At 41.1% G+C, this 25,460-nt stretch overlaps 1 protein-coding gene across 2 annotated transcripts in view; it reads right to left on the bottom strand.

Moving 5' to 3' along the window:
• RP1 (RP1 axonemal microtubule associated) overlaps positions 1-25,460 on the bottom strand; it is a 612,495-nt gene that overhangs the window by 454,587 nt on the left and 132,448 nt on the right. For both annotated transcript variants that reach the window (XM_077492703.1, XM_077492704.1), the window contains exons 9-12: positions 24,695-24,770; positions 13,111-13,187; positions 12,995-13,026; positions 12,752-12,881 (exon numbers count right to left, since the gene is read on the bottom strand). In XM_077492703.1, the coding sequence (XP_077348829.1) occupies positions 12,752-12,881; positions 12,995-13,026; positions 13,111-13,187; positions 24,695-24,770 (315 nt within the window). The remainder of the gene's footprint in view (positions 1-12,751; positions 12,882-12,994; positions 13,027-13,110; positions 13,188-24,694; positions 24,771-25,460) is intronic.

The raw sequence follows: 25,460 nt of genomic DNA, 5'->3' as shown, positions 1-25,460 counted from the left end.
CCAGCTCATATGCCATCTTTCTCCTGATGACAGCCAATGGACTGCTTGGCCATTCATAGGAAGCTTTGTATTTTCTGGATGAATACAAACCTTCTTCTGATTGGCTAAGGTAGAGAGGAGGCGGATGATATCACAATCTCCACCTAAGCCAATCAGGGAAAGCTTTGCATTCATTTAGAAAATACAAAACTTCCTGTGAATGGCTGACCTGCACTCAACCTGACTCTTTTTTTTTTTCCAGGAATAGGATGGGAAGTCTCTGTCATGCTGCTGGAACAAAGAGCTATATTCTGTATGTAGCTAAGGGCTGACAGCCACTACATCTGGTAGTGAAGGAAATTGTTTGCTTGGACCAGCTTGGTCATAAAACATGGCGTTAGACTTCTGTACCTAACTCTTCTGTCTCTTCAAATAGAAAATGTTACTGTTTGGGCCTTTTACAAAAATTGTAGTCAGTAGTGTTATTAACCCTTTGATTACTGTAGTTTATTAATGTATAAATGCCTAGTCCAAATATACATCAGCAACTTGACTATAATCCTATTTCTAATTGGAATGCCTATTTTGTTTCTATAATTTTTAAGGTCATATAAGGCATTTTATTTTTGTTATGGTACACAGCTTTTTATAAATAATTTTTGTGTAGCACCATCTAGTAAGCTGTTGAATCTGGGTCGGGGTTCAGTGAATCAGGGCTGGATGACTCATCCTGACAGCTCCTCTGGAGACTGTATATTGACTGTACATAGGAAGATGTTCCTGAAGTTGTTGCCAAAGTTTGTTGCTGAAGCCAAGTGGGCATCCCATAACCTCCCATCCTTATCCAAAATGTTAACCCTTAATAAATAACAAAGAAAGTCACTGTCAATTCTCTGACTCTAGAGTGCATGCGAAAATTTGGTGTGCCTGGCTGCACAGGAGTGGGGGATCCAGTTCACCTGTGGCTCCTTAGTAAGTGTGCTACATTTGGTTGTTTATATTACAAGAGATTAATGCACACAAACGTATTTTTTTCTATTTATATAACTTTTAACTGCTCTAATTGTATCTGACAATTATAGTACCAAGCAGATAAGTGCTGCCACTAGGCTGCAGTGGCATCTGCAGTGCAGTCTGTAGACTGAAGGCTTATTTTGTCAAATAAATGCATGTCAATGTCAGGAAATCCTCAAACTGGGACCACTCTGATCTAAATCCCAATCATCGGTGAGGACTGGAACTGTTGGAGACAGTTGGGAATTGTTAGCCACCAGTCACACGAGGTATAGTCTGGCAGCTCTCAAAGGGAGAACATTTATTAAAATTGCTGGACATTGAGCTTGGGAATGTTAACTTTACAGATTTCAAGTCAGAAGGAGCTAAATAAATCAAAGTTTTGTGCATATCTCTCATTTATAGAGAATGCAAATGCAGGTGCATTTCAAATGGTTTCCAGACCATAAATAGGTAAGAAAAACTATGAATGGTACTGCCGTGCAAATAGCTGTTATTGTATAATTACCAGCAAGCCCAAAAAGAGCCTGTTTAATTATCACATAGAACAAAGTGACGTTATGGATCCTCACAGGCCTCCTCCATCAGGCAACAGTAATGACTGTTACCTTTGCCTGATAAACAAGCCCTGTGAGGCTTTGAAATGTTGCTTTGTCTAATGTAATAATTAAATGTACTCTTTCTGGGCAATGTGATGCGCTGGTAATTACACTAGGACTACAATTTACCATTTTTGACCCTGTACATCAGGGGTCTTCAAACAATGGCCCTCCAGTTGTTCAGGAACTACAATGCCCATCATGCTTAGTCATGTCTGTGAATGTCAGAGTTTCACAATGCCTTGTGGAATGTGTAGTTCTGCAACAGCTGGAGGGCCGTAGTTTGAAGATTCCTGCTCTATGCTGTTCTTCAATTAGAGATCAGAAAAATGTCTTTCTCAAATGTGCTAATTTCCTTCAAAAGTCAAATTATTTCGTAATATGTAAGGATTAGTATATGTTAATTTTCAACTTTACCTAAAATGGTGTCTCAGAATACCATAACATTTTTTCAAAATATCACCTAAACCACCCTCTTTTCTCCTCCCAAGACATCCTACTCTCTAGCGCCCTTGTCTCCTCCTCCCATGCTGACATCCAGGAGTTCTACAGATCCCATCCTCTGGAACTCCCCACTGATCTGCCTGGTTGCTATCTCCAACTCTGTCCACTAGTAGGAGATCCCGGAAAACTCATCTCATCATAGGAAGGCCTATTCCACCTACACCTAATAAACTGAACTTTCCCTATCAGCTCATCCCTCACATTTATTACCCTTTGTATCACTTAACCCTCCCTTCTAGATGGCAAGCTTTCACAAGTAAGGATGAGCTGAACCCCCCCCCTCCCCCCCCCGGTTCAGTTCGCACCAGAACTTGCGAACAGGCAAAAAATTTGGACGAACACATGAACACCATTAAAAACTATGGAACACAAACATAAAAAATCAAAAGTGCTAATTTTAAAGGCTTATATGCAAGTTATTGTCATAAAAAGTGTTCAGGGACCTGTAGACCTGTATAGGGGGACCCGGGTCCTGCCCCAGGGGACATGTATCAATGCAAAAAAAAGTTTTAAAAACAGCTGTTTTTTCAGGAGCAGTGATTTTAATAATGCTTAAAGTGAAACAATAAAATGAAATATTTCTTTAAATATTGTGCCTGTAGGGTGCCTATAGTATGCCTATAAAGTGGCACAGTTTTTCTGTGTTTAGAACATTACCACAGCAAACTGACATTTCTAAAGGAAAAAAAGTAATTTAAAACTGATCGCGGCTGTAATGAATTGTCGGGGCTCAGCAATATAGACACATTTTATTAATAAAAACAGCATGGATCCCCCCCAGTTTATTACCAGACTCTTTGGGTCTGGTATGAATATTAACCACTTTCAGACCGGACCATTTTGCTGGTAAATGACCAGAGGTCTTTTTACACTTTGGCACTGCGCTGCTTTAACTGGTAATTGCGCGGTCATGCAATGTTGTACCCAAACAAAATTTGCGTCCTTTTCTTCCCACAAATAGAGCTTTCTTTTGATGGTATTTGATTGCCTCTGCGATTTTTATTTTTTGCGATATAAACGTAAAAAGACCGCAAATTTTGAAAAAAAATGATATTTTCTACTTTTTGTTATTAGAAAAATCCAATAAACTCAATTTTAGTCATACATTTAGGCCAAAATGTATTCAGCCACATGTCTTTGGTAAAAAAAAAGTCAATAATTGTATATTTATTGGTTTGCGCAAAAGTTGTCACATCTACAAACTAAGGTACGTTTTCTGGAATTTACGCAGCTTTTAGTTTACGACTGCCTATCTCATTTCTTGAGGTGCTAAAATGGCAGGGCAGTACAAAACCCCCCCAAATGACCCCATTTTGGAAAGTAGACCCCCTAAGGAAATTGATAAGAGGCATGTTGAGCCCATTGAATATTTTATTTTTTTGCCTCAAGCGATTGAATAATGACAAAAAAAAAAATTTTTTTTTTTTTTTACACAAAGTTGTCACTAAATGATATATTGCTCACACATGCTATGGGCGTATGTGAAATGACACCCCAAAATAAATTCTGCTGCTTCTCCTGAGTACGGGGATACCACATATGTGGGACTTTTTGGGAGCCTAGCCGCGTACGGGGCCCCGAAAACCAAGCACCGCCTTCAGGCTTTCTAAGGGCGTAAATTTTTGAGTTCACTTCTCACTACCTATTACAGTTTTGAAGGCCATAAAATGCCAAGATGGCACAAAACCCCCACAAATGACCCCATTTTAGAAAGTAGACACCCCAAGCTATTTGCTGAGAGGCATGTTGAGTTCATGGAATATTTTATATTTTGCCACAAGTTGCGGGAAAATTACAAACTTTTTTTTTTTTTTTTTTTTTTTAACAAAGTTGTCACTAAATGATATATTGCTCATGCATGCCATGGGCATATGTGAAATGACACCCCAAAATAAATTCTGCTGCTTCTCCTGAGTACGGGGATACCACATATGTGGGACTTTTTGGGAGCCTAGCCGCGTACGGGGCCCCGAAAACCAAGCACCGCCTTCAGGCTTTCTAAGGGCGTAAATTTTTGAGTTCACTTCTCACTACCTATTACAGTTTTGAAGGCCATAAAATGCCAAGATGGCACAAAACCCCCACAAATGACCCCATTTTAGAAAGTAGACACCCCAAGCTATTTGCTGAGAGGCATGTTGAGTCCATGGAATATTTTATATTTTGCCACAAGTTGCGGGAAAATTACAAACTTTTTTTTTTTTTTTTTTTTTTTTCACAAAGTTGTCACTAAATGATATATTGCTCACGCATGCCATGGGCATATGTGAAATGACACCCCAAAATAAATTCTGCTGCTTCTCCTGAGTACGGGGATACCACATATGTGGGACTTTTTGGGAGCCTAGCCGCGTACGGGGCCCCGAAAACCAAGCACCGCCTTCAGGCTTTCTAAGGGCGTTACAGTTTTGAAGGCCATAAAATGCCAAGATGGCACAAACCCCCCCAAATGACCCCATTTTGGAAAGTAGACACCCCTAAATTTAGGGGTACACTAGTGAGACTAGGTAATAAATGGCGGGTGCCCTGAAACTATAAAAAAAATAACTAACCAACCAGCGTCACCTGTAACAGTTATATGGTGATCACTGGTGAAAGGGTTAACTAGGGGGCAATTAGGGGGCTTTATGCGGTAGTATATGGGGGTCCCTGGCGCTATAAAAAGCTGCAGCGAACCTAAATACCTACCTGCCTAACTAGCGTCACCTGTGACACTAATACAGCGATCAGAAAAACGATCGCTTATTAGGCTGGGTTCACACTGGAGCGATGCGGGAACGCCACGAATGCGCGGCGGGTTCCCGCATCGCATGCCTCCCGGCGGCAGTTCACACTGCCCTATGCGAACTGCTGGGAGTGTCAGTGAAATGTTACTGACACCCCCAGATCAGTTCACATATCGCAGTGCGATCTGCAAACTCAGATCGCATGGTGTGAACACCCATGCGATCCGATTCTGCTGCGGGCCAAAAAAAGGGTCCCGTGCGAATTTGCGGCGGGTGCGGCGGGTGCGGCGAATGGCTGAACTCGAATCGCACAGAGATCGGATGTGATTTGCACTGCAGTGCGGTGCGAATCACATCCGTTCTCATAAACCGCTGCAATGTGAACCCAGCCTTAGTGACACTGGCGACGGGGGGTGATCACGGGGTTAAACCTTTATTGGGGGGGTTAGGGGGGTACCTTAGAACTAAAGGGGGCTAACCCTAACTGCCCTAACAGTTATTAGTCACAAATGACACCCGCCGGGTGATCAGGGGGTTAAACCTTTATTAGGTAATAAATGGCGGGTGCCCTGAAACTATAAAAAAATAACTAACCAACCAGCGTCACCTGTAACAGTTATATGGTGATCACTGGTGAAAGGGTTAACTAGGGGGCAATCAGGGGGCTTTATGCGGTAGTATATGGGGGTCCCTGGCGCTATAAAAAGCTGCGGCGAACCTAAATACCTACCTGCCTAACTAGCGTCACCTGTGACACTAATACGGCGATCAGAAAAATTATCGCTTATTAGGCTGGGTTCACACTGGAGCGATGCGGGAACGCACGAATCCGCGGCGGGTTCCCGCATCGCATGCCTCCCGGCGGCAGTTCACACTGCCCTATGCGAACTGCTGGGAGTGTCAGTGAAATGTTACTGACACCCCCAGATCAGTTCGCATATCGCAGTGCGATCTGCAAACTCGGATCGCATGGTGTGAACACCCATGCGATCCGATTCTGCTGCGGGCCAAAAAAAGGGTCCCGTGCGAATTTGCGGCGGGTGCGGCGGGTGTGGCGGGTGCGGCGGGTGCGGCGAATGGCTGAACTCGAATCGCACAGAGATCGGATGTGATTTGCACTGCAGTGCGGTGCGAATCACATTCGTTCTCATAAACCGCTGCAATGTGAACCCAGCCTTAGTGACACTGGCGACGGGGGGTGATCACGGGGTTAAACCTTTATTGGGGGGGTTAGGGGGGTACATTAGAACTAAAGGGGGCTAACTCTAACTGCCCTAACAGTTATTACAGTCACAAATGACACCAATGCAAAAAAAAAAAAAAAAAAATGACATTGGTGTCACTGTGACTGGGGGGCAGGGGTAATTGGGGGGGTGATCGGGGGTAAAGGGGGGGTGTGAGTGTGCCTGGCATGTTCTACTGTGTGTGTAGAGTGTTGGTGCAACTCACCGATCCGCTCTCCTCCGTGTCGGAACGGAAAATACCGACACGGAGGAGAGAATACATCACTTCCTCTCCTGTGTTTACATTACAGGAGAGGAAGTGATGTCACCGGGGATTTCTATTCGTCGGGAGCGATCGCGAGGGGGTGGCCATGAATGAATGGCCGCCCCCTCGTCCCGGATCGCTCCCGGACGAAAACCGACCGCCGCAGGCACCGGGCGGGGGCCCGATCGGGCCCCCGACCCGCGGGAGGCAAGGGACGTACATGTATGTCCTTATGCCTGCCCGTGCCATTGTACCGACGTACATCGGCGTGCGGCGGTCGGCAACTGGTTAAGGATAACCCTGCGCCAAATTAAAAAAAAAAAGTCATAGGAGTCCCCCCCCAAAATCCATACCAGACCTTACAGGTCTGGTATAGATTTTATGGTGAACCCTGTGCCAAAATGTAAAAAAAATGGCCTGGGGTCCCCTCAAGATCCATACCAGACCTTATCCAAGCATGCAACCTGGCAGGCCACAGGAAAAGAGGGGGCACGAGAAAGCGCCCCTCCTTCTAAACCGTACCAGGTCACATGCCCTCAACATGGGGAGGATGCTTTGGGGTCCCCCCAAAGCATCTTGTCCCCATGTTGATGGGGAACAAGGGCCTCATCCCCACAACTTGTCCCAAAGTGTCTCCTGTCTTTTTTACTATTTTTGACACTTTTTTTGTGAAATGGTAGGGGTACAATGTACCCGTTACCAATTCAAATAGGGAGCTTCCAGATTCCAATAAGCTTCCTGCTCGCAGACCCCCACAACCACCGGGCAAGAGTTGTGGGGATAAGGCCCTTGTTCCCATCAACATGGGGACAAGATGTTTTGGGGGGGACCCCAAAGCATCCTCCCCATGTTAAGGGCATGTGGCCTGGTACAGTTCAGGAGGGGGGTGCTCTCTCATCCCCCCTCTTTTCCTGTGGCCTGCCAGGTTGCGTGCTCGGATAAAGGGTCTGATATGGATTTTGGGGGGGACCCTGCACCATTTTTTGAAAAAAAATTGGCGCAGGGCTCCCCTTAAAATCCATAGCAGACCTTAACGGTCTGGTATGGATTTTGTGGGGGACTCCTATGCCATTTGTTTTTTTATTTGGTGCAGGGTTCCCCATAATACACATACTGAAGGGCCTGGTATGGATTTTGGGGGGACCCCCACGCAATTTTCTTTTTTTAATTTTGGTTCAGGGTTCCCCTTAATATTCATACCAGACCCAAAGGGCCTGCTAATGAACTAGTAGTTTTTTTCAATAAGTTTTAGCTATACTGCTGAGACAATTCATTTCAGCCACAATCAGTTTTAAATGACTTTTTCCTTTAGAAATATAATTTTGCTGTGGTACTGTTCTAAACATGGGAAAACTGCGCCACTTTACAGGCATACAATAGACACCCCCCAGGCACAATATTTAAAGGAATATTTAATTTTTATTGTTTCACTTTAAGCATTATTAAAATCACTGCTCCCGAAAAAACAGCTGTTTTTAAAACTTTTTTTTGCATTGAGACATGTCCCCTGGGCAGGACTCGGGTCCCCGACACTTTTTATGAAAATAACTTTCATATAAGCCTTTAAAATTAGCACTTTTGGTTTTTCATGTTAGTGTCCCATAGACTTTAATGGGGGTTCCGCAGCTTTCGAATTTGCTGCGAACACCACATAATGTTCGTTGTTAGCCGAACGTTCGAACCACCAAAGTTCGGCCCGAACTTATGCTCGGGCCGAACTGTTTCGCAAATCCCTGCTCACAAGCAAGGTCCTCTGAATCCTGTTGTATTGAATTTTATTGTAACTGTATTGCTTCTCTTTTTTTTTGGTACAATGCTGTGCAAAGTCTTGGTGCTACTTAAATTCTGTATATTAACCACTTGCCGACCACCGCACGACGATGTACGTCGACAGAATGGCACGGGCAGGCATATGGGCGTACCTGTACGTCCCTGCCTTCCCGCGGGTGGGGGGCCCGATTGGGCCCCCCCCGGTGCCAGCGGCGGTGGGTATCCGTTCAGGAGCGATCCGGGATGAGGGGGCGGCCATTCGTTCATGGCCGCCCCCTCGCGATCGCTCCTGACGAATGGAAGTGAGGCGTGACATCACTTCCTCTCCTGTAATGTAAACACAGGCAGAGGAAGTGATGTAATCTCTCCTCCATGTCGGTATTTTTCGTTCCGGCACCGAGGAGAGAGGATCGGTGAGTTGCACCAACACGACACTACACAGTAGAACATGCCAGGCACACTCTCACCCCCCCTTCACCCCCGATCACCCCCCCAATCACCCCTGCCCCCCCAGTCACAGTGACACCAATTGCATTTTTTATTTTTTTTGCATTGGTGTCATTTGTGACTGTAATAACTGTTAGGGCAGTTAGGGTTAGCCCCCTTTAGTTCTAAGGTACCCCCCTAACCCCCCCAATAAAGGTTTAACCCCGTGATCACCCCCCGTCGCCAGTGTCACTAAGGCTGGGTTCACATTGCAGCGGTTTATGAGAACGGATGTGATTCGCACCGCACTGCAGTGCAAATCACATCCGATCTCTGTGCGATTCGAGTTCAGCCATACAGATAGTATGGCTGAATTTGCGTCACACCCGCCGCACCCGCCGCAAATTCACACGGGACCCTTTTTTTGGTCCGCAGCAGAATCGGATCGCATGGGTGTTCACACCATGCGATCCGAGTTTGCAGATCGCACTGCGATTTGCGAACTGATCTGGGGGTGTCATTAACATTTCACTGCCACTCCCAGCAGTTCGCATAGGGCAGTGTGAACTGCCGCCGGGAGGCATGCGATGCGGGAACCCGCCGCGGATTCGTGGCGTTCCCGCATCGCTCCAGTGTGAACCCAGCCTAATAAGCAATCATTTTTCTGATCGCTGTATTAGTGTCACAGGTGACGCTAGTTAGGCAGGTAGGTATTTAGGTTCGCCGCAGCGTTTTATAGCGCCAGGGACCCCCATATACTACCGCATAAAGCCCCCTGATTGCCCCCTAGTTAACCCTTTCACCAGTGATCACCATATAACTGTTACAGGTGACGCTGGTTGGTTAGTTATTTTTTTATAGTTTCAGGGCACCCGCCATTTATTACCTAATAAAGGTTTAACCCCCTGATCACCCGGCGGGTGATATAAGTTTGAGGGTCAGATAAGGTCTGTGTCGCCCCAGGCAGCGTCAGGTTAGTGCCAGTACCGCTAACACCCACGCACAAAGCATACACCTCCCTTAGTAATATAGTATCTGATCAGATCTATATTAGCGTCGCCAGCAGTTTAGGTTTCCCAAAACGCATTGTTAGCGGGATCAGCCCAGATACCTGCTAGCACCTGCGTTTAGCCCCTCCGCCAAGCCCAGACCAGCCCACCCAAGTGCAGTATCGATCGATCACTGTCACTTACAAAACACAACACACATAACTGCAGCGTTTGCCTGATCCCTGCGATCGCTAACAGTTTTTCTTGTAGCGTTTTGATACAGTAGCTGACAGCCTAGGTGCTTGTTTACCTGTGAGTCTCACTAGTGTACCTAGGGGTGTCTACTTTCCAAAATGGGGTCATTTGGGGGGGGTTTGTGCCATCTTGGCATTTTATGGCCTTCAAAACTGTAATAGGTAGTGAGGAGTGAAGTCAAAAATTTACGCCCTTAGAAAGCCTGAAGGCGGTGCTTGGTTTTCGGGGCCCGTACGCGGCTAGGCTCCCAAAAAGTCCCACATATGTAGTATCCCCGTACTCAGGAAAAGCAGCAGAACTTATTTTGGGGTGTCATTTCACATATGCCCATAGCATGTGTGAGCAATATATCATTTAGTGACAACTTTGTGAAAAAAATAAAAAATAAATAAAAGTTTGTAATTTTCCCGCAACTTGTGCCAAATATAAAATATTCCATGGACTCAACATGCCTCTCAGCAAATAGCTTGGGGTGTCTACTTTCTAAAATGGGGTCATTTGTGGGGGTTTTGTGCCATCTTGGCATTTTATGGCCTTCAAATCTGTAATAGGTAGTGAGGAGTGAAGTCAAAAATTTACGCCCTTAGAAAACCTGAAGGCGGTTCTTGGCTTTCGGGGCCCCGTACGCGGCTAGGCTCCCAAAAAATCCCACACATGTGGTATCCCCGTACTCAGGAGAAGCAGCAGAATTTATTTTGGGGTGTCATTTCACATATGCCCATGGCATGCGTGAGCAATATATCATTTAGTGACAACTTTGTGAAAAAAATAAATAAAAAAAAAGTTTGTAATTTTCCGGCAACTTGTGGCAAAATATAAAATATTCCATGGACTCAACATGCCTCTCAGCAAATAGCTTAGGGTGTCTACTTTCTAAAATGGGGTCATTTGTGGGGGTTTTGTGCCATCTTGGCATTTTATGGCCTTCAAAACTGTAATAGGTAGTGAGGAGTGAAGTCAAAAATTTACGCCCTTAGAAAGCCTGAAGGCGGTGCTTGGTTTTCGGGGCCCCGTACGCGGCTAGGCTCCCTAAGTATATGTGGTATCGCCGTACTCAGGAGAAGCAGCAGAACTTATTTTGGGGTGTCATTTCACATATGCCCATAGCATGTGTGAGCAATATATCATTTAGTGACAACTTTGTGAAAAAATAAATAAATAAATAAATAATATTATATATATATATATTATTATAATATAATAAATAATTTTCCCGCAACTTGTGCCAAATATAAAATATTCCATGGACTCAACATGCCTCTCAGCAAATAGCTTGGGGTGTCTACTTTCTAAAATGGGGTCATTTGTGGGGGTTTTGTGCCATCTTGGCATTTTCTGGCCTTCAAAACTGTGATAGGTAGTGAGGAGTGAAATTACAAATGTATGCCCTTAGAAATCCTGAAGGCGGTGCTTGGCTTTCGGGGCCCCGTACGCGGCTAGGCTTCCAAAAAGTCGACCACATGTGGTATCCCCATACTTAGGAGAAGCAGCAGAATATATTTTGGGGTACAATTCCACATATAACCATGGCATGTGTGAGCAATATATCATTTAGTGACAACTTTGTCATTATTCAATCGCTTGAGGCAAAAAAATAAAATATTCAATGGGCTCAACATGCCTCTTATCAATTTCCTTAGGGTATCTACTTTCCAAAATGGGGTCATTTGGGGGGGTTTTGTACTGCCCTGCCATTTTAGCACCTCAAGAAATGAGATAGGCAGTCATAAACTAAAAGCTGCGTAAATTCCAGAAAACGTACCTTAGTTTGTAGATGTGACAACTTTTGCGCAAACCAATAAATATACAGTTATTGACTTTTTTTTTACCAAAGACATGTGGCTGAATACATTTTGGCCTAAATGTATGACTAAAATTTATTTACTATTATTTAAACTAAAGTTTATTGGATTTTTCTAATAACAAAAAGTAGAAAATATCATTTTTTTTCAAAATTTGCGGTCTTTTTACGTTTATATCGCAAAAAATAAAAATAGCAGAGTCAGTCAAATACCTTTAAAAGAAAAAACAAAAGAATTGGTTAACCTGAGAATTCAAATATAACCACTAACAGAGACTCCTGGAGTCAGGAAGTAGCGAGGAGACCTTGCTGGAAGTGGCAGAAGACGAGTGAGAGCAATCAGCGGGACACACAGAACCAGACAGAGGAGTTCCACATAGTGGAGATAGGCTCTAAAGTGATTGGAATCTGGTAAGCAGCCATCTATATACATATTCACGGAGGTGGAACAGCCCATGGTGAAGGTGTAGGACCATACCCATACACACCCAGATATCTGAGAAGATTGTATGAATATGAATATGAAGGACAGTACTCATTGATGAGGAATAGAGTGTGATCTCTTGGTGTATGGACATTAATTCCTGACAAAAGTTTTGCTGGTTCTTTAATACTTGGTGTTTGGACACCAATCTTGTTAAAAGACTTGCTGGTTTTTTTAAAAGTACTACATGCTCAACATAGACAAATTGTTTGTTGTATATGGAGATGTGGTATCAGCGCTGTTAGTGGTTATATTTGAATTCTCAGGTTAACCAATTCTTTTGTTTTTTATGCATGATAAGTTTTATTTTATAACGGCAGCTAAGTATTAAGAACCATCCCCAGGTGGGAGTAAGTTGACTGCACCCTTTGAGCGCTGGGAGTAGAGGTAAGCAAATCAATTGTTTTGAGCGCATACCTCTGCCAGATTAGACCTTTAAAAGAAAGCTCTATTTGTGGGAAAAAAAGGACGCAAATTTTGTTTGGGTACAACATTGCATGACCGCGCAATTACCAGTTAAAGCAGCGCAGTGCCAAATTGTAAAAAGACCTCTGGTCATTGACCAGCAAAATGGTCCGGTCTGAAAGTGGTTAATAATAAAATAATATTAATAATAATTTTAAGTGATTTTCTCCTGTGTGCTGTGTAGTATATATATTCTTTGTGCCACTATCATCGGAAAAAAATATAGAGTTTGATATTAAGGGAATATTTACCATATTTATCTTTTTTGTCTCCGAGTGCATCTACCCTGCCATCTGGAGTGATGCGGATAAATTTCTTTGTTGATTTAGAGTAAAACTGCAAACTGTTTTCATGCTGATATTTCCATTTCTCTGCATCCCACTATATTAAGAGTTCAGAATAAAAATACATGATGTTTTTAGAGTGCTTTAAAATGTATATAATACATTATTAAATAAATTAGCATGCCATTAATGATTAACACAGTTCCATACCATTTCCTTTTTCTTTAGTTCAAATTCTTGTCCTGTGGATTGAAGAACAATTGTATAATAGATCAAAATTACCCATTTAAATTACATAAACAAGCAGTTTTTATTTGGTTACTTACTGGCCGGAAGGTCAGCTTCATTTGAGACAGACAAACGCCTGACAATCTTCCCATCATCCTCTCCTTCATCCAGCCATCTAGAAAGAATACAGAATTGAGTTACTGACATTGTGTTTTTTAAATGTAGATGTAAACGGATTGTATATTGTGGCCTACCAAGCCTCCAAATTCATGTTATTTGTTTTTTCTCTTGCATGCACTCCATTTAGTGGCCAGTCAGCATTACCTTTCTGTAGGTTTATGTAATTGTAGAAGCAGTAGTTAGACCTTCTACTTTCTTAACCTCTTTATGATGGAGGAACCCTTGAAAAAACATCCTAGTGAATGAGATCCTCTTAAGCCTTGTACACACGGTCGGAGAATGTGTCCTATCGGACCGTGTTGTCGGATAATCCGACTGTGAGTGGTATGCATCAGACAGATTCCGTCGGAATATCCGTCGGACCCAATTTTCCAAATTGTTGGAAATATTTTCCGACCAACTGGTTCGATCGGACATACTCCGATCATGTGTAGAGAATTTTGATCGGACAAAGTGCCACGCATGCTCAGATCGAATTCCTACATCAAAGCTATTGGCTACTAGCCTGAACGTAGTCCCATCGTAACGAAAATTACGTCATCACGTTCTGAATGATCGGATTTTTCGACAACTTAGTCCAACCGTGTGTATGCAACAGTTTTGGACAAGATCCGACGGACAAAATCCGACGGATTTGGTTGTCGAAAATCTCCGACCATGTGTACAGGGGCTTAGACTATTTTGTGCTTTTCCATCTCTCCCTCTGGCCTATATCTACCTACATTTTTAGCTATATGGGTTGGTACTCTATCTATATGTTGGTAGATATGTGGAGACACTTCTACCACTAAACATGGGAGAACTTACCCCCTGGTGATGAATAAATCAGCTCATTGGGAGAATTGTGCTCCACTTATGCCTCCCATGTCTGTCTCAGGGGATATTTCTGGGTGCTCTATTTATTGGGTTCCCGTCTGGACTCCTACAATTTGAGTACATTGGCGCCATCCACTACAGAGGCTTTCCTATGATATATTATTTTGACTGGATGATATACAGTGCCTTGAAAAAGTATTCATACCCCTTGAAATTTTCCTAATTTTGCCATGTTTCAACTAAAAACATAAATGTATTTTATTGGAATTTTATGCAATAGACCAACACAAAGTGGTACATAATTGTGGAATGGAAGGAAAATGATAAATGGTTTTCAGAATTTTTTACAAATAAATATCTGAAAAGTATGGCATGCATTTATATTCAGCCAATACTTTGTAGAACCACCTTTTAAAGCTGCAAGTATTTTTGGGTATTTCTCTACCAGCTTTGCACATCCAAAGAGTGACCTATTTGCCCATTCTTCTTTGATTGGATTCTCAATTGGATTTAGGTCTGGACTTTGACTGGCCCATTCTAACACATGAATGTGTTTTGATCGAAATCATTCCATTGTAGCTCTGGCTGTATGTTTAGGGTTGTTATCTTACTGGCAGGTGAACCTCTGCCCCAGTCTCAAGTCTTTTGCAGACTCTAACAGGTTTTCTTCTAAGATTGCCCTGTATATGGCTCCATCCATCTTTCCATCAACTCTGACCAGCTTACTTGTCCCTGCTGAAGAAAAGCATCCCCACAAGATGATGCTACCACCACCATGTTTCACAGTGGGGATGGTGTGTTCAGGGTGATGTGTAGTGTTAGTTTATTGCCACACATAGTATTTTGCTTTTAGGCCAAAAAATTTAATTTTGGTCTCATCTGACCAGAGCACCTTCTTCCACATGTTTGCTGTGTCCCCCACATGGCTTTCTAGCAAACTGCAAACGGTACTTCTTATGGCTTTCTTTCAACAATGGCTTTCTTCTTGCCACTCTTCCATAAAGGCCAGATTTGCGGAGTGCATGACTAATAGTTGTCCTGTGGACAGATTGTCCCACCTGAGCTGTGAATCTATGGAACTCCTCAAGAGTTACCATGGGCCTCTTTGCTGCTTCTCTGATTATTGCTCTCCTTGCCCAGCATGTCTCGGTAGGTTTGCAGTTGTGCCATACTCTTTCCATTTTTGGATGATGGGTTGAACAGTGCTCCGTGAGACGTTCATAGTTTGGGATATTTTTTTTATAACCTAACCCTACGTTAAACTTCTCCACAACTTTATCCCTGACCTGTCTGGTGAGTTCCTTGGCCTTCATGATGCTGTTTGTTCACTAAGGTCCTCTAACAAACCTCTGAGGGCTTTGCAGAACATCTGTATTTATACTGAGATTAAATTGCACACAGGTGGACTCTATTTACTAATTAGGTGAATTCCGAAGGCAATTGGTTCCACTAGATTTTAGTATCAGAGTAAAGGGGGCTGAATGCAAATGCAAGTCACACTTTTCAGATATTTAATTGTAAAAAAAATTGAAAAACATTTATCATTTTCCTTCCACTTCACAACTAGGTGCCACTTTGTGTTGGTTTATGACATAAAATCCCAATAAAATACTTTTACGTTTCTGGTTGTAACATGACAAAATGTGGTATCAATACTTTTTCAAGGCACTGTATCTTGTGATGTGTTTCTATAAGTAATATTACTAAAACTGTGGTCAGTGGTGCTACCTATTATATGGGCATATATTCTACTATTATACCCTGACTATTTTTAATTTAACTGCATAGAGCTATATGCCTATTGCAGAGAGAGCTAGGGGTGTTTAACATGCAGTGATATAAAAAGAACCACACAATTTATACACAACGTGCATGTGCTTATTTGCCAAAAATTTTTTTTTTTTTTGCTTGTTTTTTTTTTGAGTATAATCTAGGTGCTAAGGATTATATTGGTACAAATTTTTATAATTTTATAATTTTCTATTAATCCTTTATCTATTTTGGATACTTCACAAAGGTTGTCTACGTGCGTTTACTGTAGTGTTTGGATCTATTGTACTGTATAGTACTTATGTGGTACACATAAGCATTTTTGATTTCAGATCGAGCACTTTTTGCACTTTATAATTAACTTACTCCACGATCAAGGGATCATTTATAAGTGGTATTTTTACCATACATCATTGGAGACACTTTGTATATATATATATATATATATATATATATATATATATATATATATATATATATATACACAAATATATAGCACAGCATACGCACCTTTTGTGGAATTAGGGGGCTTTCCTTTGTTTACACCACTGTATGTTTGATACCCTCTAAAAACAAATTTTTTGCAAATAAGCACATGGACGTTGTATAGAAATTGCGTGGTTCTTTTTATATCACTGCATGTTAAACACCCCTAACTCTCTCTGCAATAGGCATATAGCTATATGCAGTTCAATTAAAAATAGTCAGGGTATAATAGTAGCATATATGCCCATATAATAGGTAGCGCCACTGACCCCAGTTTTAGTATCATCTTTTGTATGTAAAGCTCCGGATAGGGGAGCCTTATTTTTAGGGGAGGCTGCAACCGAGATTGTTGATCTAAAGCGTGGCCTTTTGCAAATAATTAAAAATCTATAAGTAATATTAATTTGTATCTTATTATAGATCTGTTATGTCTATTGTTGGATGCTCTATAACAGGGATAGGCAACCTTGTCCCTCCAGCTGTGGTGAAACTACAAATCCCATCATGCCTCTGCCTCTAGGAGTCATACCTGTGATTATCAGGGTCTTGCAATGTCATCTGTAACTTGTAGTTTAACCACAGCTGGAGGGCCGAGGTTGCCTACCCCTGCTCTATAACATCATTTGTGAAATGTGGCTAAATAGGTGCTTTTTTTGTTAATGCTACATTGATGATTTTATTTATGTGTTTTTAAAACAACACTGTAATAATATAAAATGAATTTTTCAAATATTCTGTACATGTGGATCCTGCATCCTTTGGATACAGAGAACGTTCACTTTTGGAGTTTTTCTGTCCTATTTTTCTCTTTGGTTTTCCTATACAATGATTGGATGATGGTGCCCTCTAATGTTATATTGATTATAAATTTAGGCACTATTTCTATTTAAAACCCCTGCTAAAAATGTATTTCTTTACAGCTCATTGTACATTAGTGTGATGGTCAAAGTGAAGAATGTGCTTTACATTTGAGGCCAGTGGGAATAATCCACCCTCTTACAAATAGCTAAAACAATCAGTGGCAACTTATCTGAGAGGCAAATACTGCTCCTTGTTGAAGGAACCCCTTGTAACCTTTGGAGGAACCCTGGTTGACAAGGTTGCTCCACTGCTTCATAGCATCCATAACCTCTTCAATAAGGGTCCCATTTAGAAAGTCAATTCAAACAAATAGGAAAAAAAAACACAGAGTAGGAGAGCCCAGTCACATGATATGTAAACCTCATGTAACTGGCTTCTCCTCCAATCATTGGTCCCTGTGAGCATCATTTTTATACATAAGACCCAAATACATTGTTAGAAATACTTTTCTATTAGCCACTACTTGCACCACTCTGCTATTGTCATGTAGCCTGGACATGTGGGCTCTGATAAAAGTTTGTTTTATGAGTTTGCATCTGCATTTTTTTCTACACTGTGCTTTTTCTCTTTTTTTTTTTTTTTTTACTGCAGAAACATTATATTGCCACTTGTCAAAGCATGTGTTATGCTTTGGTTGGTACATACATTTTGGTTGGGTTACGGTACATAAATTTAACAACATAATAAATATGTAACAATACATTTAAAGTATAAGTGTACTTTTAGGGTTATTATTTCCTTGAATTTTAGTTGAATGTTAGAAAGTAACAAGTTTGTTTTAATTCCCCTCTGTCCATCTGTACATTCTCACTGCTATTTCCTTCCCTCCCTCCAGTAACTATGTTACTAGAATGGAAACTTAATGGCTTGTTCACACCTGCGTTTTTTACACTGGATAAATGTTACTGTAAGAGCACATAGAAAACAATATGATGCCTTGTTCTTCCCACAATGCTGTGTACGACAACAACAACATTTGCAACATGTAAAATAATAGAATTAATGCTTACCTGTCCTTCCACCTGTGCCACCAATGCTCGTTTTCTTGAAGAGTTACAGTGGCTAAGGAATCTCCAGCATCTGACACACTTCTGAGTGTGATGAATGTCTGCTCTTTTGCCAAGTGCTGTGGTTCCATCCACAGGCCTCTACTAGGTCCTGTAGTGAAGCAGAGGCCAGCAGATCAAACTACAGGGCACAGAAGGGGACCAGGCATCCAACACTCCCTGAAGTGTGTCAGTGCTAAAGATTCCTCAGCAGGCTTAAAGCTAATGTTAAGATATGGCCATTTTTACTTCTTGAACCATGTGAGTATGTGTGTGCCATACCTGTGGGATCCCTGTGGATGTTGGAAATGATTTGTAGTAGGCATTGCTACTACAATGATCTTCACTAGCTTCAGAGTCCCATGCTGAGATGGTATTCAGGGAACACTGCATTTTCTGTAAAGTGTTCTCTGATTGGATAATGTGGGTAGGTGGAACAGTGATGTCATGGTCTCCACCTTGTCCAGTTTAAGATTTCTTTGCATTCTTTGAGAAAATGCAATGTGTCTCTGAATGATGCCTGTTCTTAGCACATTATCTCCTGTGTTCAGTAAGCAACAGGGCAGCTGCTCACATGGCGCCCAGAAGCTAGCGGCCATCACTGTACTAGCAGTGCCTTTTACAGAAATTTACAGCATCCAGTAGAATCTTCCAAGTATGGCCTATACATACTTACATTTTCTAAGCTGAACCATGTAAAAACCGTGATACCTAATCTTTAGCTTTAACTCCTCAAGAGAAGAAACAAAGGCAGTGCAGCTAACAGGATATGTATTTTCCTTACAGGCGTTTCTTATCTTCAAGTTTTCATTCTAGTGACGGAGTTACTCTAAAGTGAACTTTTTTATTTGAGCTGCATATCCAAAACTTAGTTTTAACAATCAATTGTCCCCCTTACTCTCCACCCAAAATTAAAAGATTGAGTTCTCTTTTAAAACCCCCCTTCAATGTAATCAGTTTAATTTAATTTAATCAATTTAGAAACAAATAACACATGTATAACACATTAATGCAGGAATGGGCAAAGTCAGCACCCCTAGTGTTGTTAAATTATAAATCCTATCATACCCCTGTCTCTGGAAGTTTTGCCAGTGGCTGAAAAAGTCTAAGCCCTTGTGTGACAGACCTAGCTGGGAAAGAGGCTCTTGGAGGGGACTGAATGTGAGCCTCTTGCCTTGTGATTATGGGCCCTCACATTTGGGGGAACGGTGCTCTTTGTGAGCTGTATGCCTGGGGACCCCTGAGGTGGTGTTACTTGGATTCAGGTCTGTGCCCCCCCGAAGACACACAGACTCTGGATATGTAAATGAACTGTTAGCAATAGACTGAATCACACTATTGGGACACAAACTCTTAGATGCTAATATCATCACCTCCAGAAACCTGTCTGTGTCTTGTACAATGTAAATGAGTCTAGTCTGGCTTAAGACAGATTCTAAAGGATATTCCACATGTTGTTGTTTGTGCTAATTAACCCTGTGTTTGTGTTTATGGTAATGTCTATTGAATAGTCAATCAGTGAGCTAGGAGACAAAGTCTTACCCTGAAAAATCTTATCTCACAGACAACTAGTCTGGGTCAATGATTAGATAATTAGCTCATGCTAATTAGGTTAGGTTTTAGTCTTCTACTGGATTATAAAAACTTGTCTTTTTGGTTCTAATAAAGCATTCCATGTTGAGCAGCTAAGCAAGTGTCATCTTGTTTTGGGCATGTAAGTGGTTGGAATATCTGATTGTAGTCAGATTGGAGGAAGCGGGATATACTGACGGAAGCACTCAATCGGAGTGTGGGATCGGTTCCGTCACACCTTGTACACACGGTCGGACATTCCGACGGAAAAGGTCCGATCGGACCGTGTTGTCGGATAATCCGACCGGGTGTGGTCTCCTTTTTCCGTCTGAATTTCCTACTAACAAAGTTTGAGAGCTGGATATTAAATTTTCCGACAACATGATCCGATCGGACTTTGTCCGATCGTTTGTAGAGGATTCCGATCGGACAAACTGCCACGCATGCTCAGATCAAATTACGAGACCAAAGCTATTGGCTACTAGCCGCAACGTAGTCCCGTCGCAACGACCGAATGTCATCATGTTCCCAAAAATATCGGATTTTCCGACAACTTTGTCCGACCGTGTGTATGCAACAACTTTTGGACAAAATCCGTTGGAAAAAATCCAACGGATTTTGTTGTCGGAATGTCCGACCGTGTGTACAAGGGCTTACAGTGCTTTGTGGGACTAGTTTTCCAACAGCTGGAGTGCCAAAGGCTTTCTACCTCTGCATTCCCATTTTGTGTGTACTTATTTTACCATTCAAAAGTTTTTCCAGTTCACAAATAAACTGAATTGCAATGTACTGTATATTATCGCATAGGTTTTATAGTATTAAAATGCTGCTACCTTCTGGATGCTGTCAACTATTACATACTATGTGGTGTCTACTGTGGAGGGCAGGAAACTGAGCCATTAAAGGTGGTGATAAGATACCAAATTATGAGATAAACCAAGTCAATATTGTTGAGAAATCAAAGTTAAATGTCCATTCCATGCAAAGAAAAAACTATTTTGTACCTATACACTTTTTACAAATTGAGAACTTAAACGCTCTCACTAAATTGATTCCTACATGGTGTAGCCTAATTCAACTACAATTGTAAGGAAGGGTGTAAATGCTAGAAAAAGGGGGACCCTCTATTTCAAATAGTTTTCCAACAACATACTTCATAATTTAGAATAATTTTAAAAGAAACAAGAAGGAAATTGGATGGACATAAAAATGATTACACTATTTGTTCTTGTCACCATTTTGAACAAATTATGTTGCATGACAAAATATAAAGCCGTGCTGATTTTCAGATAATATCATAGTATTAAACTATGGAACAACAATCCTTAGCGAGATTTCATTAGCTGCTCTCTCAGTCGTGCCAGAATATGAAGGATATTTGCATTTCAAATATTCCTTTAATGAAAAGTTTACAAGCACAATGCCTTTGTGATGTTCATCGTTGTCTGATATCCTGACATCAGGAAAGAAGCCAACAAGAACTCTTGAAGTTCTTTTTAGTGACAGCTCAAATAAGAGGTATACAGTACACATGTACTACTTCCAGCAAATTGTAAAGGAGGAGTGTCTTACTAACTTAAAAAGTGTCTGGCGGTTGCTAAATGGGTTTACCAAGCAAAATGACAGTTTTTGCATTGTACAAGCCCTTGTACACATGGTCGGACATTCCGACAACAAAATCCGTCAGATTTTTTCCAACGGATTTTGTCCCAAACTGGTGTTGCATACAGACGGTCGGACAAAGTTGTTGGAAAATCAGATCGTTCGTAACATGATGATGTTATTTAGTTATGACGGGACTGCGTTCAGGCTAGTAGCTAATAGCGTTGGTCTAGGAATTTGATCTGAGCATGCGTGGCACTTTGTCCGATTGGAATTCTCTACAAACAATCGGACAAAGTCCGATCGGATCATGTTGTGGGGAAATTTTTATATCCAGCTCTCAAACTTTGTTGGTCAGAAATTCCGACGGAAAAGTCAGATGAAGCCCTCACACGGTCTGATTATCCGACAACGCGGTCCGATCTGACATTTTCCGTCGGAATGTCCGACCGTGTGTACAAGGGCTAAGAGGATCTAATTTACTAGGATGTTTTTTCAAGGGTTTCTTCATCATAAAGAGGTTAGAAGGTCTAACTACTGATTCTACAATTACATAAACCTACAGAAAGGTAATGCTGACTGGCCACTAAATGCAGTGCATGTGATTGTATAGCCATTGTATTATTATACGTAAAAAAAAAAAAAAAAAATCTCAGCATGCACCTATAAATATTTTGAAATAACATGTTACTTTTAATTGTTGTACTTTGTAATGGCCATATTTAAACACAGTGCTATGCTAGGAATATAAAAAAAATAATAACTAACTCTTTTGATACTAGACAGCTTCAAATAAATGTAATACTTTTCTTTTTATTTATTTTTTGGTATGGGCTGTGAACTCGCGTACCAATTCCAGACATTTTTTATTTGTTTTAGATACAGAATACTGACCAAAAAACGTAAAACAAAAATTAGAAAAATGTTATATAAATGAGTTCTGGATAAAATGTAGTAAATTAACAATAATTCAGCCCAAAATATGAACTAATTGTAAATTCACCATAGTTGCTCTCTGACTTTTGTCATCGAAATTAGAACCAGTTTTTGCTGTTTAATCTTTTATACTTGTTTCTCATTGTATTACAATCACAAAAATAGCACGTGTTCAATGTTGCTACCATAAAAAGCTAAATCTAAAAAACATAATACATGAAATGGGCTAATGTTTTACAGATTTAGGGCTTGTATGCATTTATTATTGACAATTATTTGGTGGTGGCTGATAACAGACATTTAAGTAAGAATATATGGGCTTCCAAAACAATGGGCAGTTTCTGTACACTGACATAAGTGCTGTCTGATTGGTCTTCCAGGTCTCATGGTACTAATCTTTTATTATGTTTGGGCCCAAGTGTCAGTGTATTAATTTTGTTCCCTCTAGTGTATAAGCTTCCTATTGTCCTTAGACCTCAACAAATGTCTTTCTTGATAAAACTACATTGATAACATCCTTAGGGACCAGATTTTACAAGCGTTTTTTGTTCCAAGTCTAGGCAAGCAAAGAAATGGCTGGGAATATCATAGCTAATGCTAAAACAGCTATCCAGCTTTCTCATTGGCATGCATTGTCAGCACCATCACACCCAAGAGCCCCAAAAAGATCTAGCAGGCATTTGCTTTGATTTGATATAATGCTGGAGCTCTTGTAATCATTTGTAAGCTTTTCTAAAATTCAAAAATGTTATACAAATAATGTCCATATGTATTGTCTTAAGTTTGTCCTTCCTGAATAAAGTAACTTTTTACATAAAGCAACAGATCTGTGTAAGCCAAGCTCCTTACTCTTAAGGGCCAATTCACATTATGAACTGCTTGTGAATCGCACAGGAAAGCTGTGCGTTTCACACACAGTTCTGTGCATTACGATTTCATCCCATTCATTTTGAATAGGCTGAAATCGCAATGCACCAAAAGTAGTGCATTACTTTTTGAAACGCACTGCAACTGGATTGCATGGTACTTTTGTACTGTACAATCCAGTGCAGGCAAATGCACTGCATTTGGGGTGTTGTTAACTTTGTATTGACACTCGCTGCAGATTGCAAGGGCAGTGCCATTGGAATGTGGTGAGGGACAGAGTGAACGGGTCCTAAATGTCTGGCTATTGTACGCAGCGTATCAAACCAAGCAAAGAGAGGCAACAAACCATGACATATGCACTTAATTTCTACCCAGCTAAATCTATGAGAGTCAGTTCAGACCTATTTCCCATACTGATTGTTAGAGTTTCTTATCTCTATAGTTGATCCAGGTCAGAGATTCAGAAAGTATTGAAGCCAAAGCATCAGCATGACAGCCAGGGAACTAACATTCTCAAAGTACAGGTCAGCAATAAAAGCCTACCTACAGAAAAGCATACCACACTGAACCTCACAAGCAGCCCAGTTTTCCCAATAAAGGTAGCTGGGTATAAATAGGACCCTTAGCGTCGAATGCATGGACATGTACACATAGCACACCTGAAGTATTGCATCTCATAAAGTTAAGAAAGACTATGTTGTGGAAATACTTGTGGGGTTGATCAATTGTGGGGTTGCTGGGGGGAGGGGGTGTTGGTATCCTCGAGGCATGCTTTAAATGTGTCTTGCACAGTTTACAGTGAGGTTTTGAGATAAGTAATAGATACCTTTTGAAAACATTGGACCTCTTCATGAGTAATGTAGATGGGCTGATATTGCTGACCTGTACTTTGAGAATGTTAGTTCCCTGGCTGTCATGCTGATGCTTTGGCTTAAATACTTTCTGAATCTCTGACCTGGACCACTTATAGAGATAAGAAACTCTAGCACCTTTTAGACACTCATTTTGTAGCATGCATGTTCCAGGTTCAGACAGAACAGTATTAAAGCCAGAAATAGCCAGGCAACTAGCATTTTCACAAGAATCTCAGCAACAGCAGCCCTATACTTTTCTGATGATAGAGTGATTTGAAGTAGATCCTTTGGCAAAATACTTCCCTTCTGTTATCATCAGAACAAAGAGGGAAAAATCTCAGCAACTACACAACATACAAGCCCAGCATGTAATAGGGGATAACAGCCTCAGCCTAACTCCATCCAGGTCAAGCCCCACATAAGCTTTTATCACGATTACACTCTGGAATTGTATGGTATGCAGTGGCTGAAATTTTTATCTCCTTATTCTGCAGATTACATGGAGTCAGGGCGGACTCCTAGCCTGACCTGCACTCTCAGTGGAATACACCAAATGGGGATACGTAGATGCCAGAGTGGAGACTCTAAAGTCGGTTTACCATCTGTTATCATAATTTGATACAAACTATGGAAAAATCAGCAACAGAATAAAGCTGAAACAAAAAATAAACGTAGTGATTTTTTTTTCAAACCTGTAGCATAAAAAGGAGTATTCTTTGTCCTTGAGTTCATCGTAAACATTGACTTTTTCCAGGTACAAACCATTGCCTAGCAATAATAAAATAAGCATAATTATATTGTGTACAGACCATGAAAAGACCATTAATAATCAAACTTGATTTCTCTGAATGTGTGCAGGTGTTATGAAAAGCCTTTTAAAACCTTTTATAGGGAGTAGTACTCTTGGCACAAAGAACCACTTGCAATTGCAATATCAGTTCATTTGTTCTAAAACAACATCTGCAGAGCTGATTTAGTAATCTTGAATAAATTAGGAACTGAACAATTTTGAATCTAAATAATCTGCATCAAAATGACATTCACATAGCTGTATGCATAATATGGCTGGTCAAATGATACCTAAACTTCCCTGAGAGCAAACGTTCTAGAAAAGCTGTAATTAACTCTTTGTTCCCATATCTGTGCTAATTGTTTTAAGCTCTGGAGGTGTTAAATTAAAATAGCAGCTCTGGCTGCAGTACTCATCTCCTCTCCTTTGCTGGCCCCTACAGTAATAGTTGTCTCCCCCCTGGAAGTTCTCAGTCTCCCAGATTGTAGGATGTCTAGCCTTATTAAACTTTTTAGACTGAGGATATGCTGTGAGTACAGGATGTCATGGACATCACGACAGTCCTGCTCTCTGCATCATTGAAGACCGTCCAGCATCTGGAAAGATCTGAAATGGACCACGTGGGGTACAAAATCAGGTGAGGCTCTCTATAGAAACTAGTCAGCTTC

The sequence above is a fragment of the Lithobates pipiens genome, unplaced genomic scaffold (genome assembly GCF_037356315.1).
Source record: "Lithobates pipiens isolate NorthernLeopardFrog02 unplaced genomic scaffold, aLitPip1_a1.2 Scaffold_19, whole genome shotgun sequence".
In the NCBI taxonomy this organism is placed as follows: Eukaryota; Metazoa; Chordata; class Amphibia; order Anura; family Ranidae; genus Lithobates; species Lithobates pipiens.
This window is presented reverse-complemented; position numbering and strand designations above follow the sequence as displayed.